The 18,709-nt window shown below is 55.6% G+C and overlaps 6 protein-coding genes and 1 non-coding gene across 7 annotated transcripts; 4 read left to right on the top strand and 3 right to left on the bottom strand.

The window, feature by feature from the left end:
* Positions 1 to 184: 184 nt before the first annotated feature.
* On the bottom strand, positions 185 to 1,186 carry B0T26DRAFT_639768 (uncharacterized protein; the record flags this gene model as incomplete). The annotated part of the gene is made up of 1 exon (XM_060437163.1): positions 185 to 1,186. One exon carries the CDS (start codon positions 1,184 to 1,186, stop codon positions 185 to 187), a length of 1,002 nt encoding a protein of 333 aa, XP_060301238.1.
* A 2,881-nt stretch (positions 1,187 to 4,067) lies between these two features.
* B0T26DRAFT_738743 (uncharacterized protein) lies at positions 4,068 to 5,442 on the top strand (the record flags this gene model as incomplete). The annotated part of the gene is made up of 3 exons (XM_060443626.1): positions 4,068 to 4,091; positions 4,152 to 4,314; positions 4,379 to 5,442. The coding sequence occupies 3 exons, from the start codon at positions 4,068 to 4,070 to the stop codon at positions 5,440 to 5,442; spliced, it is 1,251 nt and encodes a 416-aa protein (XP_060301237.1).
* Positions 5,443 to 6,432: 990 nt separating this feature from the next.
* On the top strand, positions 6,433 to 8,225 carry B0T26DRAFT_637397 (major facilitator superfamily domain-containing protein; the record flags this gene model as incomplete). The annotated part of the gene is made up of 2 exons (XM_060436923.1): positions 6,433 to 7,082; positions 7,133 to 8,225. The coding sequence occupies 2 exons, from the start codon at positions 6,433 to 6,435 to the stop codon at positions 8,223 to 8,225; spliced, it is 1,743 nt and encodes a 580-aa protein (XP_060301236.1).
* A 393-nt stretch (positions 8,226 to 8,618) lies between these two features.
* B0T26DRAFT_t69 lies at positions 8,619 to 8,699 on the top strand. Its single transcript has one exon. It is a non-coding gene; the product is annotated as a tRNA-Ser (tRNA).
* Positions 8,700 to 9,624: 925 nt separating this feature from the next.
* On the bottom strand, positions 9,625 to 11,341 carry B0T26DRAFT_672923 (uncharacterized protein; the record flags this gene model as incomplete). The annotated part of the gene is made up of 4 exons (XM_060439527.1): positions 9,625 to 10,298; positions 10,361 to 10,881; positions 10,934 to 11,090; positions 11,182 to 11,341. The coding sequence occupies 4 exons, from the start codon at positions 11,339 to 11,341 to the stop codon at positions 9,625 to 9,627; spliced, it is 1,512 nt and encodes a 503-aa protein (XP_060301235.1).
* A 3,311-nt stretch (positions 11,342 to 14,652) lies between these two features.
* B0T26DRAFT_636835 (uncharacterized protein) lies at positions 14,653 to 17,535 on the top strand (the record flags this gene model as incomplete). Its single annotated transcript, XM_060436869.1, has 2 exons — positions 14,653 to 17,343; positions 17,434 to 17,535. The coding sequence occupies 2 exons, from the start codon at positions 14,653 to 14,655 to the stop codon at positions 17,533 to 17,535; spliced, it is 2,793 nt and encodes a 930-aa protein (XP_060301234.1).
* Positions 17,536 to 17,918: 383 nt separating this feature from the next.
* B0T26DRAFT_738731 (ubiquitin-conjugating enzyme/RWD-like protein) lies at positions 17,919 to 18,559 on the bottom strand (the record flags this gene model as incomplete). The annotated part of the gene is made up of 2 exons (XM_060443625.1): positions 17,919 to 18,172; positions 18,313 to 18,559. The coding sequence occupies 2 exons, from the start codon at positions 18,557 to 18,559 to the stop codon at positions 17,919 to 17,921; spliced, it is 501 nt and encodes a 166-aa protein (XP_060301233.1).
* Positions 18,560 to 18,709: the final 150 nt, after the last annotated feature.

Raw genomic sequence — 18,709 nt, 5'->3', positions numbered from 1 at the left:
ATGGTTAGTTAAAGTTCTTCGACGGCCGTGTGCTCCTCCCAAAGCTGACCCGGCCTCTTTGTGTCAATCTTGGCTTGGCCGAATAAACGTGGAAGCACGTTCGTGCAGTACTTCTCTTGTGTTGTTATCGAGAAAGCCCTTCTCGCTGGGTTTCTAGCCTGACGGGGCCGAGTCTAGGCTCGAACTAGAGAGACCTCTCCAACTCCATGACCTCGCGGATGCCGTCCTCGATGGCGGCGACGCGGGCCTTGTCGAGGGGCTTGAGTGGGCGGCGCGGGTAGCCGCCGTAGCCAAAGTAGCTCTGGATGGCCTGCTTGGTGCCGGCGATGGCGGACTTGGTCAGGACCCAGTCGCCCTTGGACAGGATCTTCTGCAGAGCGATGGCCTCGTCGCGCTTGCCGGCGGCGTACAGGTCCCACACACGCACGCACAGCTTGGGCATGACGTTGGCGCCGCCCGCGATGATGCCGCTGCCGCCGCTGGCGAGCGTCTGCACCGTGAAGTCGCACACGCCGCCGAACGCCATGTAGCCGGACCCCTCGGCGGAGGGCGTCTTGGCGTCCGTGGCCAGCGCGACGCGCGTCAGCTTGCCCGTGTTGCCGCATGTGAACTTGGTGCCCGCGATGTTGGGGTGGGCCGCCAGCCGGATCAGCAGGTCCGAGTCCATGTCGATGCCGGCCACGGCCCCCGGGTAGTTGTACAGGATCAGCGGCAGCGGGCTCTCGTCGGCCACGCCCGTGAAGTAGTCGTAGACGGCCTGCTCGTCCATCAGGGCGCGGAAGTACGACGGCGGCAGCAGCAGCACGTAGTCGCCGCCCGCCTTCAGGGCGAGCCGGCACAGCTCGACCGTGCCCCTGACGCTGCCCTCGGTGGCGCCGACGACGACGGGCGTCTCGGTGAAGCCGGCCGCGTCCAGGGCCTCCCTGGTTGCCTGGGTCACCGCAAGCTTCTCCTCGCGGGTGCAGTGGATGGCTTCGCCGTTGGACCCCATGGTGACGAGGCCGGCCAGGCCGTCTTTGACTAACCGCACGGCGTGCCTCTTGATGGTCGGGATGTCGAGGTCCTCGGTCTCTGGGCGGAAGAAGGTCATGGTGGGAGCATAGATACCGCAGGGCAGCGACCGCCTGGCGGTCCTGGTGCCATTGGTGCTGCTGATGCCGTTGCTGTTGCCGTTGGTGACAGTCATATCGGCGATGGGGGATAGGAGACGGTGTAAGACGACCAGGGACTCGGGGCCGAGACCGGTTGTGGATACTAGGGGCAGCTGAGGGACGGCGGACGAAGTAAGAGCATGGTGCGGAAGAGACGGCGCCCATGAGGGAGAAGAGACGAAAGGTACCTATAAAGGGACGAGACGGTCTCGGGGCGGTCACCATCCCCTCCATGGTCTACGTATTACGAATAGGAATCGGCTGTGGGGCACCGGCCTGTCAGTGGGTACAATACCGGCGTCCCATGAGGTGCTCGTCAAGACATTGGCCCGAGGGCATCCGGATTGCCACCTTCGTGTCGGTCAAAGTAAAGACAAGCTAGACGCACTGAGACTAAGGCACAGCAGTGGTCAGTCAGGGGAGGGAGGGACGGAGCGGGAAAAGGCCCCAACACACTAACTAACAAGGGGTCGGGGGGCTCATGCAGCGAAGCAGCAGCCGTCACTGCTGGCGCTTTAGAATGCTATATTGGAGTAATATAGAGCCTACGGAAGCGAGAAATGACGCATACATACTCTCGTCAACTGGACTACGGCGCAACTAAGCAGTCTGACATGGCGGGTAGTGTCAATGTGTCAGGTCGTACTGCAGTCAAGTGACCACACGGCGTAACCCGGGAAGCCGGGTACGGCCAAGCTAATTCCATCTGCGCCTGTACTGTACATACATACACACCCACACACCGAGAGTCGTGGCCACCGAGAGCCGTGGCCACGGCCACGGTTGAGGTGCGCTGCTAGGCTTGGCGGAGGCAAGAGTCCAGAGGGAAAAGGATGCCGAGACCTGAAGACAGGAATTGCCCCCTCTTTCGCAACAAGATGGGTACGTAGCCGAAAACAGCATACCTACCACATTCCCAGTACGGAGCACGTCAAGGGGGTCTTTGCGAACTCGGGGCATGAACCCGGCCAGACCGCGACCTAGACCCATGAAAACGTGGGGAACCAGCCCGACCGCCCTCCTAGCCAGGGCAGGGTCGTTGCACAGCGAGGACCGCCAAGCAGTCAAACAAACATGTTCACATCCTGGTTGTTGATCTGGTGATCTGCAGAAGAGCCGTTTCGGAAGGGGGAAAAGGGCGTCCCGCTTCGAGGTGGGGTGTTTAGAGCGGCCACGTCTTTGGGGAGTCATGGGAGTGGCTGTCCTCGCTGGATTGTGAGTCGTCGCTAGGGGCTAGCAACATACAGAAAAACGCCCTGGAAGCAGGATAGTGCACCTATACGCGAATCCCGCGTGGTGAGCAGGTCGAGGGGAAAGAGCATGCGGCATGCTGCATGAGGGGGAGGTCCGGAAGGGAATGTCTAGGGTATGGAGGAGCAATGGCAGAAACGAGGGGCTCTTGTCCATCTGAAGGGAACTCTAGCTCAAAAGTGTAAAGAGGGAAGGCGGTAGGACGACAGGCAGCCGGGGCAACCTAGGGTCAACTGGGGCTCTCTAATTCACCGCTGGAGGGCCTTCTAGCTTCCAATTCAGCGAGCGGAAGAATTCCTTTGGGTACAGGGTAAAATAGCCCATCAAGGACAAATACCCCGAGGGAACGAGCACGCTGGCAGCGGCTGTAGACGCTGTAGACGCTGTAGCGGGAATATGATTGTGTGCTGTACCACTGGAGTTGAGCCTGGACTTCAAGTCGACGATGTGATGTTGGTAATGAAAGGGCGCTGGCGAGAAAAGCAGACGGAAAATTAATTTCCTCCAATCAGAGGCATGCGCTAGCATGTTTTCATCTAGCTTACTGGATACCTCGAGTCGATTCGCTCAGCAATACTCCGTACGCCGTTGATAGGTGACGGGTCTTTCTGTACGTCGGATCGGGAGTCGAAACTTGGCCAAAGTTGTGTGCTACAGTGTTACAGCAGACGAGCAGGTTTCGGTTATTGAATAGTGAGGCTAGAGAGCGTGTGATGGTGTCAAAGATGCCTCCAGGCTGTGGCCCGTCTATTTTTCCAATTAATGGATGGATGGGAGACGGCGACAAACAACCTACGCTCTCGTCTGCCCGCTCGGCACTTTTGCTGTCGCAGAGAGGAAACTTTGGGCGACGGGATGGAACCCTGGAGCAGGGGGGTCAATGCTGCTGTCAGAGCCCTGCCATGCGGGGCGGGGCTGGTGTGGGGGGCTGGCCTCGCCCAGCATAGACCCGTGACAGTTGCTGCCCGCCGATGCCTGCAATATCCAATGGAGTTTGCCTCACCTACCACCTCAACTGTACATGAAGATTCCGGGTAGTTAAGGCAATTGGGAGGGTAGGTGCTAATATCGATTTTCAGCTTCGCCCCCGACCGCAGTTTCAATGCGAATAATTTAACAACAAGGCTTTTGGGGAATTGGAAAGCTGCACCTCAATATATGCCGGTTCGGCTCCTTGCCTAATTCGAGAGGAGGTACGGAAATTAAGTTGGATGTCAGACCCCAAAGCAGACGACAGGACTTAGAATAGCAAAAGCCCAGGTCCTCCCACTGCCAAACCCTCTTTCCTTTTCGATACTCTACCTCCATAGAAACCCGCTCGCGTGCCACTGGATCCGTCCCCTCTTTTATACCTGTCACTACGGGTCGAGGAGTCGAGCACGGGGTCAGGTTATGTCATGGCCATTTTCCGCCGTTGCATGCAAGGTACACCGCATTGGTGGATATTACCCGGTTCCTAACTTCGGCCCGGACGGACACGGTGCCAGTGCCGCCGCCTGCTGCCATCTCATGTCTCGATTGTCTCTACTCCGTATATAGCTAGCTAGCCAAACGTACATCTCGGTTTACTCCTCGCTTCTTCCCCCCAAACTGCATGTGTTGCCGTCTGTCGATCGCCATCGAAGCTACAAAACGACTTGTAGCCTACCACGTGCCAAGTCTAGAATGGAGCCGCTCAATGTCTTGATGGCATGTTAGAATTGACCCTTATTGAACGAGTCCTAATACTAATCAGCCGTATGTGAGTAGGTCGGCACGGGGGAGTACACGACGGGGTTTGTCGGCACCGGAGCGTCTGGCTCAGACAAGAAAGTTGGCGTTGTCGGGCTTTCCATGTTTGATCTCAGGCGCAGGGGAAAGGTTGGCAAGCTGGGGATGGTTGGTGTCAATGGAACAAAGTTCCCGGCGATCCGTGAGCCATGAGAAAAAACACCAGCCCATACGACCCGAGGTCGGTTGCTAACGCGCTGGCCAAGGCGACCACCTGCACAACAACATCACGCTCGCCTACAACAATCTCGACACCTCGTTCGAGTCGTCCCCGGCCGACCACGTCAAGGACCCCGACGCGTTCCGGGCTGCCATTGACAGGCTCGGCCCCGGAGATGCCATAACCATCTTCACGCCAGACACAACCCACTACCCCATCGCCCTCTACGCCATCGAGCGCGGCATCCACGTCATGATCACCAAGCCCGCCGTCAAGCTTCTCGAGCACCACGTCGCTTTGCTCGAGGCGGCCGAGAAGCACGGCGTCTACGTCTACATAGAGCACCACAAGCGATACGACCCCGCCTACTCGGACGCAAAGTTCAGGGCCAAGAAGCTGGGCGACTTCAACTACTTCTACAGCTACATGTCGCAGCCCAAGTCGCAGCTCGAGACCTTCAAGGCGTGGGCCGGGGTCGACTCGGACATCTCGTACTACCTCAACAGCCACCACGTCGACATATGCGACTCGATGGTGTCGCAGCTGGGCTACGTCCCGGTGAAGGTGTCGGCGTCGGCGTCGACGGGCACCGCGGCCGGCCTCGGCTGCGTCGAGGGCACCGAGGACACCATCTCGCTGCTGGTGCACTGGGAGAAGCCGGCGGACCCGAGCAAGCACGCGACGGGGGTCTACACGGCGTCGTGGACGGCGCCGCAGCGAGCCGGCGTGCACAGCAACCAGTACTTCCACTACCTGGCCTCGGGCGGCGAGCTCCGCATCGACCAGGCCAAGCGCGGCTACGACGTGGCCGACGACGCCGCCGGCCAGCTGATGTGGTACAACCCCTTCTACATGCGGTACGCGCCCGACGAGGACGGCAACTTCAACGGCCAGAGCGGCTACGGCTACGTGTCTATGGAGAAGTTCGTCGACGGGTGCCGCGCGGTCAACGCCGGCACGCTGAAGCCGGCCGACCTGGACGCTAAGGGCCTCCCGACGTTGAGGAACACCATTGCCACGACGGCCATCCTCGAGGCGGGCCGGCGGAGCCTCGACGAGCACAGGGAGGTGAGGATCGAGAAAACGGACGGCACCTGGAAGTTGATCTAGGGATCCCGGTTCCTCTTTCTTTTCTTTTTTTTGCTTGGGGATACGTTTTCCCATGATAGGTATGTACCTATTTACGAATAGTTATGAGGCGCTAGTGGCGAGTCCTTGTAGACTAGGAATCCATCAGCCTAGGGACCGTGTGCACCTACAGACTACGTCTTCAACTGCCGTAACGCACAATGCTATACGACTGCTGCATTTGAGTCCAGCTGCAGAGCCGTGACCAAACCATGGCGATTATAAATCAGGTCTTGTCTTGTCTATGCTGTGCATTAGCTGAAAATCTATTCTAGATGAAGGCAAGGTATCTAGGGAAGGAAGATCTCTTGTTAAAGGCTGAAAGCCGACAACTAAGAGACAATAGCGACAAGAAGAAGAATGGACGTGGCACACCTCTGATGGCGCTCAGTGTTATTGAATCATTTCTCCGGCGAGTTGTTGAATAGGTACAAGAACCAAACCAACCACCTAACAGTTACATTCCGGTCCGGTCAACCTTGAAAGCCCGTCCGCCTTGGCGTTTTTCGGTGGTGCCCCCGGGCTTTCCGGTAGGCTGTCGCCGCCCTGTGGGATTAGCGTCTGGACCACTAAAATGGCGCGATTCGCGGCAGGCAGGGGGAAGGGAGCGGGATTGACAAGGTACCTGAAGTGGATGTTGCCTTCCCTTTGGCTTCTTCTGCAACCCAACGGCCCAGAGTTTTTGTTGTTAGACCTATCTAGGTCAGCAAGGCTGGGCGACGCAGAGAGAGTTGATAAGCTCAATGTTGGCGTTGGCGATTTCCTGCTTTGTTGGCTTCCATTTTCCTTAGCAATTGATTTTTTATTCCTTTTCCAAGGTCTAATTGCACTGCAAGGCAAGGCAAAGACATTTTGCCGTCAAAGCTTCCCGTCAGTTCAGTGTTTCGGCTTTGAGTCACAAAGCATCTTTTTGAACGAGTCGAATCTATACAACTTGTCTTGCTTTGCCGCCTGGACTTATTTCACGAAATAATGGCGACTTTAGCTCCTGAGGCTGGAGTGCAACAGGTGTTACCTTCGTTCTCTGCTGCTCCCGAGAGAAGCGACGAGACTACGCCATTGCTTGCAAGTGAGTCGCAGACGGGCCTAGCCAAGCCCCCGTCCAACGGCGGGACCAATGGCGTTATCGGCGGTGCCAACGGCGACAGCAACAACAACGGCGGCGACGACGAGGCCGAGGTTACCGTGCTGGCGCACGAGATATCAACGACGCGGCTGGCCATCACCCTCGGCGCGGCGTACGTGGGCGTCTTCCTCGGCGCCGTCGACGCCAGCATCATCGCCACCCTCTCGGCGCCCATCTCGAGCGAGTTCCACTCGCTCAGCCTGCTGTCGTGGCTCGCCTCGGCCTACCTGATCGCCAACGCCAGCTGCCAGCCGCTGTCGGGGCGCCTGACCGACATCTTTGGCCGCGGCCCGGGGCTCGTCTTCAGCAACGTCATGTTCGCCGCCGGCAACCTCATCTGCGGCCTCTCCCAGAACCAGGAGACCATCATCTTTGGCCGCGTCGTCGCCGGTATTGGCGGCGGCGGCCTGATGAGCATCAGCTCCTTCTTGGCTTCCGACCTAGTGCCCCTGAGGAAGCGCGGCGTCATCCAGGGCATTGGGAATATTGCTTATGGGTATGTCTTCAAGTGCATATCTGCTTGGTACTTAACTGACTGAAATGTAGATCCGGCGCCATGATCGGCGGCGTGCTTGGCGGACTCCTCAACGACCTGTCGTCGTGGGGATGGAGACTAGCCTTTCTATCCCAGGTGCCGATAATACTCGTTTCGGCCGTCATTGTCTTTTTCTTGGTCGACGTGCCCCCAAAGATCTCGAACAAGTCGCTGCTTGCGCGCATCGACTTCACCGGCTCATTTTTGACCGTGGCATTCTTGGTGCTGCTCCTCCTCGGCCTCAACGCCGGTGGTAACCTGGTGCCCTGGACGGATCCGCTCGTCCTCATCTCTATCCCGCTGTCTCTTGTCATGCTAGTCACATTCGTGTGGTGGGAGAGTCGTGCTAGGCAGCCAATCATTCCGGTGCGATTGCTCCTGCACCGCACCATCTTGGCCGCCTGCATCACCAGCCTTTTGTGCACCATGGTCACTATGGTGACCATGTTCTACCTACCCCTATATTTGCAGGTCTTAGGCTACTCGGCCACCCAGGCCGGCCTCCGCCTGCTGGCCGCCCCACTCGGCGTCGCCTTCGCCTCGATCGGGTGCGGCTACGTCATGAAGCGCACTGGCCAGTACGTCGGGCTCGGCATCGGCACTCTCTGTGTTTTCACCGCCGGGGTCGCTACTTTGACGGCCTTGAATGAGAGCTCAGCCGGCTGGATCACCTTTGTCACGCTGGGTCTCCAGGGCGCCGGCTACGGTGGTATGCTCACCGTCACACTGCTCGCGTGCATCGCCGCGGTCGACCATGACCACCAGGCCGTCATCACGTCGGCCACGTATGCGTTCCGCTCCGTTGGCGCCACTGTCGGCATCACCATCGCCTCAGCCGTTTACCAGAACATCCTCAAGACGCAGCTCTGGGACCGTTTCGGTCATCTGCCTGGTGCTGCCGAGGAGATTGCGCGCATCCGCGACGATCTCGGCGAGCTGTCCAGGCTCCCAGAGGGTTGGCATGACGGCGTCATGGCGTCTTTCATGGCCGCATTTCGCGGCGTGTGGCTGACGGCGCTGGCTATTTCCGTCGTGGCGCTTTTCAGCATGTCGTTGATGAGGCAGCACAAGCTGCACTCGAACTTGGCTCGCCAGGAGGACTGAAAAGAGATAGAACACACTACTTGGTACTCGAGCCAGGGAATCCTAAGCAAGCATCTGAGGACGATGGAAATTTTTAATGGAAGACTTGAACCTTGAAAATTTATAGATTTACACAGACAATCCAATAACTCGAGCTTCTTTGAATCTTCTCAAAGCGCTACTTTTAGACGCATGACTCTATTTCTGCCTGCTTTGCCGCATCCGCGGCTGCGTAGGTCTGAGTTTTGAGTTTAGGGGCTTTCAGCGGCCCACTTGCAAACCAGGCCAAACGAGGAAAGAACAAAAACAAACACAAACACAAGCGATGATTTTCCATTCCACTCGTTGGGGATCCATAATTAACCCAGTGGAACAGCTCACACTTGCATCAAATCACCAAGATCCACAAAGCAAGTCACTTTGACGGAGTGGTTAACGTGCGACCCTGCTAAGGTCGTGTCTTCGGACGCACAGGTTCGAATCCTGTAGGTGACGATGTCGATATTGTTTTTTTTGGCTTTGCTGTTGTTTTTTAGTCTGTCAAACAACCTATATCGCGTGACATTGCACCACGCGTTATCAATCTTTTTTTCCCCTTCTAGACCCCCAACGCACAAGACCCTCATCGTCATTTAGTAGGTTTAACCCGTCGCCAGATGCTTATTGCTTGCTGTCTGTGAGGTTTTATTTGTTTGCAAAAACCACTGCATAGAAGAAACGCTAATCAGAACTTTGGTGCTGTTCTGCTTGTTCAAAAACGGTGTTGGCATGGGATATGTATGAGTGGGAATACAGCGGAGGTTATCCCACTGCAGCACAAAACGGTAAAAAATACACATGTTCATGCCCGTGAACCCTAAGCACTCACCCGCCAGAGGGTATCTCCTATGCGAAAAGGAAAAGAGTAAAAAAACACCGAGAACACCTTCCCCCATGATAGTTCCTTGGCTAGCTTGCAATCAATGCATAGCATGCAACATCTACACTTGCACACACTGCCATTGTTTTCTTTGGTCGCCATAACAACAGTTCCCTATCTAGGTACTGTGCCGCAGAAAAGGCTAAACCCGAAAAATATCCCAAGTCTCGCCATCCCACAGGTAAAAAGGGGGCCTTCTCACAGATCCTGAACGGGAATATCCTCCAAACCTTGTGCCCCCAAAATCTTTCACATAGAGTTCCGTGGTATCAATTGTGATATGAATCTCGTTCAGATCCGTGATCGAAAAAAGAAAAAGAAAAAGGAAAGCAGATAAAAAGGGCCACTGCAAGATGCAGGGAAAGAAGAAAAAAGAAGCATACATGGTCATGAAGTCCTCTATCTCTCTCCCTCCCCGTATATGCTTGCATTGCACGCCATAGAGGGGTAAAGAGAGCCCAGCTGTACACAGAAGCAGGACGACGTCTCAACCCAACTCTATCAGGATAGGTGGCGCCCGTTGTGCCCGTGTCGACCAACGTGCCGGTGCATGTGGACCTCGCGACGTGCTTTCGCGGACCCAGTGACGGTCACCGTGGTGGTTGTGACGGTGACATACTCGACCGCCTCCTTGACAATGATCATACTCACTACATCACCAACAGTAATGTAATCGGTCCTAACAACCTCGTACTTGGAATCATCCACAGCAGCCGGGGCGGCAGGGGCTTCGGTTGGGACTGGAGGAGTGGCCTGTGCAAGTGCGGCAACCTTGGACAACGAAACGGATGGAGATGGGACGGCGGATGAAGGTGACTCCTTGAATATTTGTCCAGGCTGGTAGGCGGTCCCGGTAGCTTGAGCACCCTCCGAGTATCCCACCGTTGGTAGCTCCTGAGTGGTGGTTGGTAGTGCCGGGTTCTTAACCGTAGCCGAGTCTGGCCCATACTGGATAGCAACATCTCCGGGGAGAGAGTTGCCAACAAGACCCACGACCTTTTCGCTGACGAGCGCTTTGGGCACTTTCAGACTGCACTTCTGCTGGTCTTCAAGGCTCTGGATATCGAATATTGGGCAGTCCTGGATCTTGCCAGATCCGTCAGTACAAGTGTTAACGGCTTTTTGGAGGAAGTCCGGGTTCCAGCCGTTCATGAAGTCGGCGTGGTAGCCAAAACCTGCAAAAGCGAGTGTGTTAATACGTTGGGCCGTGAACTAATCGTAGATTGTATCCACATACCATGAACATCGCCGTTCGCAATCACAAATTGGCCATCGACGTTATTGAATGCGTTTGTAGCCCAAATGGTTTCGTAAAAGAGACCCGGCAGCTTGACGTCAAATCCTTGAGGGCAAACTCCGTTCATGACGAGATCCGGGTACGCAACGTGCGACTTATGATCTTTTGTATCGAGATCCTTGCCATTCCAGCATGAAGGAAACATGATTTCGAACCGCACTCCGTCGGCGCAATTGGCGTCGAGATAGGACTTCTCAGGCATGACATGACGATAAAGTGATCCCTCGGGTTGCTTATTGTAGTTGAGGCAGTTGAAGCCAAGGGCTCGTTGGGCGAGGTCGGTTTGCGATGTCTGACCAAGCTTGGACCAGAATGACTTCTCGGGGTCTGCGTCAAAGGCGCTGTATCCTGCAATTGAGTAGCTGCGGCGGAGGCTATTGCCGGCGATCATTCGGAAGTCGCTCGGAAACGCCGTGATGCTGGAATTCTTGCTACCATCGTCGCCATATAAGAAGTAGTAGCTGGGTGAATGTTAGAATCTTGCTGCCCCGAGTTCGAAACACATTTACTTACGCCAACATGCCACCAACTTGCTCGACAGACTCGTAGGTTCCATTGCCGTGCTGGAAGTAGAGCGAGGGGTGCCAATAGACAGATTTGTCCTGCGTGACGGCACAAGAAGTGCAGTCTGCATCTATCAGGTTCTGGTAGGTAGCGCTCTCGCTGAATCCTAATGGAGGCGCTCTTATGTTAGCGACATGGAGAAAATAGGCGGAAGTGAGCCTGTGGGCCCTCCCCGAGACAGTATGGTATGATCTTACCCGAGGACCCGTGAATGGAATGCGCGTGCTGTGCAACCTCGCCAGGCGAGATCAGAGGATCAATGCGGGCAATACCAAGACGGCCGTGGCATTCCATGCGCCAAAAGGCCGTCGCACCGCTCACGGCGGCCAGGACCGCCAAGTAGACACTAATTCTCATGGCGGATGTTTTGAAAAGGACAGGCTGATGAAGATATAGAAAGAAGGGGAAGTGGGGGTGAGCGGGAGGGTGCGGCAGGCTACGTAGGTAAGGTAGATGCCGCGTGAGTTGACGAGTGGCGAGCGGGGGGAAGAAGGTGCGAAGAGGTCGGACGATTTGTTTCCTTGCCCAGACTCGGGGGTCGAGTTGGCGAGAAAGTGGGGTGGGTTGGAGTTTCGAGAAGCCGCAAGTGCAGTCGATTTTGATTGTGACGTTTCGACGAGTTATCCTCGCGCAGGAAGTGTGCCGGGTCGAGGGGAACAATAGCGCGCCGGTTCACCTCCAAAATTGGCCGATGGGGTCATTCGACACAATACCAGGCACCACGGACTCCTCCCAGGTCAATCTCGTACGAGGGGCAGGAAACGGCACCCACGACAAAGGCGAACTCGATCGGATGGAAGTGAGGCAGATATGAGAAAGGTGCTTCAAGATCAGACGGCCCTTTGCACTGTTGTCGTATCTCCCGCTGTTTCGAACTCGAGCAGCTGGCAATCCTGGCCGGCAGCACGAGTCGACAGACAAACAGGCTCGTCGTATATCCAATGCCTAAGGAACTTGACTGCCAATTTCGTTCGCTTGCTTGCAATAGTCGCCCGCGAGATCAAATCTTTGCCGATCGGAATGCCGAAGACAACGGATACACCAGGCTCCGAGCACAAAGACGAAGTCGAATAAAAAGCTTGGGCTCGGGTTTCTCAGCCGGGGGATGGCGGGAAGCCGACGGGAAGCTGATGGGCACAAATAATATCAAGGCCGGCGGAGGTCGTCTAACGGCGAGCTCCGAATTCAAGAAACGAACGTGCGGTCAACACTTTCTTCTTTTTTTCTTTCCCTTCCTCTCTCCCCTGTTTAATGAATGAAGGACGACGTCGACGTTGTCAATTGAATGGACCGAAGTCGAAGAGAATGGACGCACAAAAGGCCAATAAATATCACCAAAAGGATGGAGAGTGAAAAAGAGTGACTGGGGAGGTGAAGGGCAAACAGGGCGCACAAGAAGGTGAGAGAGAGAAGGGAGCGCCTAAGAGGGGAAGGTAAAACATGTGGTGAAGATATCCCGTTTTTAGGCGGCCCAAGGGGACTGCGAGGTAGACTTGGCAGGGGGGCTTACCCCTGGTCTAAGGGGGGGTTCTTTCCCGAACAGGGACTACAGCGACCGGATCAGCGCTTCTGATTGGCTGGTTGCACCCCTGACAGCATTGGGGAGCCTTAACGAAGTGATTAAGGGTGCGCCACAGGGATCACTCAACGTTGCCCCGGGGGCTTGTGCCTGGGCTAAAGAAAAGAAGCGGGGCCGCGGGCACCTGCTTAAATCCACAGCCATTCCTACCACGACCTTAAAGTGCCAGCCACTCTACCCGAGTGCCCGTTTGCCACTCTGCGCACTCTGTCGATCGTCTTTGACGGCCCAGGCCTTTTTTGCTGCTGCATAAATATTCTGCCAAATGTTCCCGGTTGATGTTGGCGATCGCGGTGAAAAGGGTGGAGCGGGCTTGCGGCATCATGAGGATCAAGAAGAAGTCTACCTCCCCTTCGTGGAGGCACAACAGCGTAGAGTACGAATGCCGTACCTTGCATCCGCAGCGTCGTATCATATGTGGACGGGACGAGAGGCAGAGGGCCGGCTGTTTCCGACACTGGGTAACCGCTGGAAGATAGGCTCAGGACGTGCCTAGTTTGGCATGAGGAGCAGATTTAGGTTTGGCAAACCACTTCCCGACGCAATCATGATCCCATTCGGGGCCTTCATCTCGATTTGGCGACGTACGACAGATAGCACTAAACAACTTTAGTCCTTGTCCCATTGGACTCCCTGTTCACGACAGCGTCGATCGACACGTAGTTCTTTCCTTTTATTTCTTTCGCCCCTGAGACCATGTCATGTGGTGCTGTCAATAGAACCCTCCGCCTACGTTGGCGGATTTCCCGCACGAGATCCTTCATGATATGGGCAATAATTGGTGCGTGTTCGCATTGCGATTGACTCGGATCTACCAGAAACACTGGGCTGTCTCGGGATCTAAGGTATAGCGTAAGTGCTTGCAGAATACTGTCGGCAGTGGCTGCCTCTGCACTGTCGCTGCAGATGCGAGAGCGGGGCCTCCATTTAAATGCCAGGGGGAACGGCCAAGCAGCCACACGCAGAGAAGAGCACCAATCCCTGTGCCTGAAACGCGTTTCATAGGCAGGTTTGCTCGAGCCACCGGGTTTTTAGCCGACGACAAACGCCCGGAAGACCCAATCAGAATTCAATTTTGGACCCTTTCGGTTTTCTGTTCCCCAGGAACCGCTCAGACTACAGGAACCTGCATCCCTCCAGGTCACCGACGTTGTCCGAGGTGGATTGTCTATCGCACTTATCTACGGAAGCGAGTCCCTCAAACAGGTCGTTAGCGCTTCACCAGAACGAGTGACATTGGGTTTCGTAGCTTGTGAGGATGGCTCTAGCCTCTAGATTCATCCTCATCTCACTATCAACACCGTAGTATATATATGAATAGGTTTGCATGTCTGAGCCGTTGCAATAGCGGGCAAGAATATATATATATAAATCTACCCTCAGCTAACGGCTACATTTCGATCGCCGTGGACTCGTGGAGTGTAAAGCGCCACACTACGGATTGCTCCGAGCCCTGCATCACGGTTACAGGTCTGCCCGTCATCTTCCATGTCGACAGAGACCGCTTGGCCTTGGATGCGACAGGGGGTTGAGGTGGGATGAGGGGAAAGCGGAGTAAGAATTGACGTCCAAGCGAAACGGACTCCGTATACGAAGTACTAAGGTAAATACGTAGAAAGAAAAAAAAGGCACTGCCACAGCAAACTGGAATGGCTACCCTGGCTGGGTATGGTGTAGTTAGGTTCTGTGCATACCTGAAAATGCTTCGCCTTCTTGTCATTCAAGGATGTGCTTTGTGCAGTTTTGTTTCGAAATTCATGCGGGTCGATTCTTCAGATGACCCATGGCTTGGCATCCAATTCAAAGGGATCCGCTTCGCTCCAGCGGGGAAGTGTCGGCGTGGGGTTGTGACGGTGGCTGCTCCGCACTGACCCGTCTCCTATTCACGCCACACTTCCAGAGCCCAGACTTCAGCCACCACACATTCCCCGCGACGCGCAGGACATGGACATGTGCGGCGCCCAATAATTACCCCAGCTGTCAATATCAACTCAAACGCCATGCTCACGAGACCCATGCAAACGATTTGATGACTGGCGGGAATCATTCTTGTTAGCTTGTCCTTTCTTTGTTCCTCTATGCTTTTACCATGGATGACTTGTCGGGCCTGAGCTGGTCCGCACCTAAGCCTGAAAGCGCAGCCAAGACTGGAAACGCTGGGCAGTCGCCGTCGCCGATCCCTTCGAATAGCTTCTACCCTGCCCTGCGCTCAACCCCAACGCCCTTTGCCTCGGGGCGCAACACGCCTCTGTCAACACAGGGCTCCGGAAATACTGCTTTCAAGCCGCCATCCACCGCCAAGCCGGCGCAGGACAGTTTCAGCAATCTCGTTACTTTTTCTTCGACCAAGTCGGGCGCCAAGCTTTCTCTTCGAGAACAACAAGAGCGATTGGAGGCCGAGAAGCGCAGAAAGGAGGAGGAAAAATGCAAGCAGGTGCGCGCGCAATATGGGGATGGCCAATTCTGGGATTCTCTTGGCCAAGGTCAATCGGCATCACTCAGGACACCTTCTCCCGGGGCACCGCCGGCCGTCATAGCGAGCATTCCTGCCGCCCGAAATGGGAAGCCAGCAGAGTCGGACGAGGACTTATTTGCGGCGTTTAACTCCAAGACGAAAGTTGACAATTCTAGCTACTACCCTCCGCCAGCGGCTTCACACACCCCTTCACCAGCAAACGCACCCACCCTCAACTTGAGCAACTCTCAAGCCTGGGCCGGGCCAATAGCTTCGGCTACTGGTAACTTTGTTGATGACGATGATGATCCGTTTGGCCTGAGTCAGCTCAAGACCACGGCCGCCGCATCTCCTGCTCCACCCCTGAGTGACGATGACGATCTCTTAGGCGATTTGGGTAAACCTGTAGACCAGGTCAGGAGACAGGCAGGGCCATCGTTTTCTAAACAGCCAGAACCAGGCAAGGCCATTGAGGACTCGTCTTCAGATTCCGAAGTCGAGCCAGCGGCTACACCCAACGACCCCTTTGATAACGCTGTCGCCCAACTCGTCGACTATGGCTTTACCCCCGAGAATGCTCGGCGAGGCCTAACCGAAAGCGGCGCGGGACTCAATGTTCAAGCTGCAGTGAATTGGCTGCTTGACGATGCCCATAGACAAGCAAAAGAGAAGGCAAAGGGTCAAAAAGGTTCAGGGGACCAAAACAAAAATAGCGGTGGCGAGCGAGCCTCGAGTCAGCCTCGGAATGGCGGCCCGGCCTGGGCAAGGGATGGGCTCCAAAGCGATGGGTCGAGAAGCAGAGACAATCGGTCCCCCGCTTCCGTTGACAGCGACTTTACGAAGACTGCTGCTGCCGTTGGTTCAACCTTTTTGAAGACCGCAAACACCCTCTGGAAAACTAGTCAAAAAAAGGTCCAGAAAGCAGTTTCCGAGTTTCAACAAGATAGCGATCCAAGCCAACCGAAATGGATGCGGTCGACCCAGCAAGATCGTACCGGGGGACGGAGCGAGCGACAGCAAGCTGAAGTTACCGACGAAGCTATGCTATTGGAATTAGGTGGGCGACCAGAGCGAAGGGTTGGGAATGCTGGCTCAGAGGAACGGTCGCCTAAGGACTACCCGCCACGCGACTTATCGCCAGCTCTACCAAACACGCGGAGAGAGCAAGGAAATTTGGCGCCAAAGTGGCAGCAGGCTCCCCGTCCATCATCTCTAGACCCGCGATCCCGGCTTAGCAAGCAGGCGGTTGAGGAACAGACGATGCAGGCCTACGTGAGTCCTGCACGGAGGAAGAAGACGACTCCGCAACCGCCGCCAGAGCCAAGGTGGTCGCCAGAGTCGGAGCCAGATTTGTTATTTGGCTCGACCGAATCTCCCAAACCGCAGTCCCCCACCCCATCTTTCCCTTCCCTCCCTTCTCGCTCGATCAAGTCTTCTCCCGCTCCGAGCCCAAATGTTCGACAGTCCCCTCTTCCAAATCCAAGGCCTGCCGCGCCTCCCCCTCGCGAAATACCCAATGTCTCAGCAATCGCGCTGCAAAGCTCAACAAAACACCGCCTCGAGGGCACTGCGCATTTTAAACGCGGCGACTTTGCTGCAGCCCATGCGTCGTACACTTTCTCTCTTGGCGACATCCCGCAAACTCACCCTTTGGCAATTCTACTTCTTTGCAACCGATCTCTGACCGCTCTCAAAACCGGAGAACCTAGGCAGGCGGTAGAGGACGCTGACTCCGCTCTCCGACTTATTGGACCGGGCAAGGGTGAAGGCGAGCATATAGAACTTTATGGCGCTGACAACGAGAAGCGAGACATGCGTGAGCTTTACGGCAAGGCCCTAACACGCAAGGCGGAAGCCTTGGAGCAGATAGAGAAGTGGGCCGACGCAGGAACTGTCTGGCAAATGTGTGTCGAATCGGGACTCGGAGGTCCCACGGCTATCGCCGGTCGCCAACGTTGCCAAAAAGCCCTTGCTCCAAAGCCAGCGGCGCGACCCCCGCCTCGACGTCCTGCTGCCGCGCCACGTCCAAGGGCAGCGGCGACAAAGAGAAGTGGCGATTCACAAGCAGTCTTGGATTTGCGTAAAGCCGAAGAAGCTACCAAACAAGAGGGCATCGAGAAATTTGCGCTTGTGGACCAGGTTGATGCGAAAATCGCCACCTGGAGAGATGGCAAGCGGGATAACCTCCGGGCCCTGTTGAGTAGCCTCGATAATATTCTCTGGGAAGGGAGCGGATGGAAGAAGGTGGGACTCCATGAGCTTATCGTGGCCAGCAAGGTGAAAATCATCTATATGAAGGCCATTGCAAAGACGCATCCTGATAAAGTAAGCTGCAATGGGGAATCCCCAACCTCGCCCCACCCCCCCCTTGTATCCGAGCTCTTTGAATTCCTCATCTGACAATTCGTCCTAAAGATCGCGCAAGACTCAAGCACAGAAGTCCGCATGATCGCCAGCACCGTCTTTAGCACGCTCAACGAAGCGTGGGACAAGTTCAAGTCGGAAAATGGCCTATGATGTCATTGAGGCGAAATGGGCCGGTCGATTTCGACTATTCTACGAATCTGAGGATGCTCAAAAAACGAAACAAAATATTGTCGTCTCTGGGCCTATCATACAGACCAAGGCTAAAACAAATTAAGATAAAATTATACATTTAGTTTTATTTTGAATAATCGTCGCTAAATACCCTACCATGCATACAAACCACAGAATAATAATAAAACCTCAGATAGCCCCCCTTGCTGTGTCTCCCCGTCTCTCTGAATATTGGGCTACGTAGGATATCATCATGATTTCTCGCTCTTTTGTCCCTACGATTCCCATAAAGAGAGCGCGCCTACTCCACCGCCAGCCAAAAGAGAGACAGACTGCAAATATTCACTTCAGAAGTGAGGCCCTCAAAGACCAAGCATGCGCCGCACGCCATCGCGCACCTTCTTCTCGTACTCGTCTCGTCGCTCTCGCCACATCTTGGCGGCCTCGACGTTGGCAGGACTCTCGTCGTTGGGCTCCGCCAGCATGCTCATGACCGAGATCAGTATCTTCTCGACGGACTGGATCGGCGACCAGCGCTCTGACGCATGCTCATAGTGGTTCGGGTCGTCACCTGGCGGATGCAGGATTGAGATGCATACCACGCCACTAGGGTACACTGCGGTTTGGGTTTGTAAATGTCAGCAAGTCTGTTGCGCGGCTTGCTTGCTCTTTTCATTGTTGTTTGATGGGACATGGGTATTGTTACGTCGGGGCGACTGAAAGGTATTGCGCATTGCGTATTGGGAACGAACGAACCATTTGGGTGCCACACCTCGCCCAGAAACTTCATGGTCGGCGGCGCCAGCGGGTAGTCCCTTGGGAAGCGCAGCTCGGCGGGGAAGATGCCGCCCTCGAACGGCGTCCCGTCGGGACCCTGTATCAGCGCCTCCCAGTACAGCAGGTCGTCCTCGGATACCGGCCCCGCCGTGATGCCCTCGGGCGGATTGTTGGTCAGCGCCCGGTACTCCTGCAGCAGCCGACGGTGCGCGGTCGATTGCGCCATGGTGAGCAGCGGTAGTGCCGGGTCTCTCTCCTGCGGTTACGGCGGCGACGTCGTCGGGGAACTGGACTCTCGTAGGTAGGTAGGTCGCAATGGGCCGACTTAGTAGAGTAGATGGAGGGTTTCGCTCCTCAAGATGGTCGGCAGCAAACA

This window comes from Lasiosphaeria miniovina (genome assembly GCF_030549165.1).
Source record: "Lasiosphaeria miniovina strain SMH2392-1A chromosome Unknown B0T26scaffold_2, whole genome shotgun sequence".
In the NCBI taxonomy this organism is placed as follows: domain Eukaryota; kingdom Fungi; phylum Ascomycota; class Sordariomycetes; order Sordariales; family Lasiosphaeriaceae; genus Lasiosphaeria; species Lasiosphaeria miniovina.
This window is presented reverse-complemented; position numbering and strand designations above follow the sequence as displayed.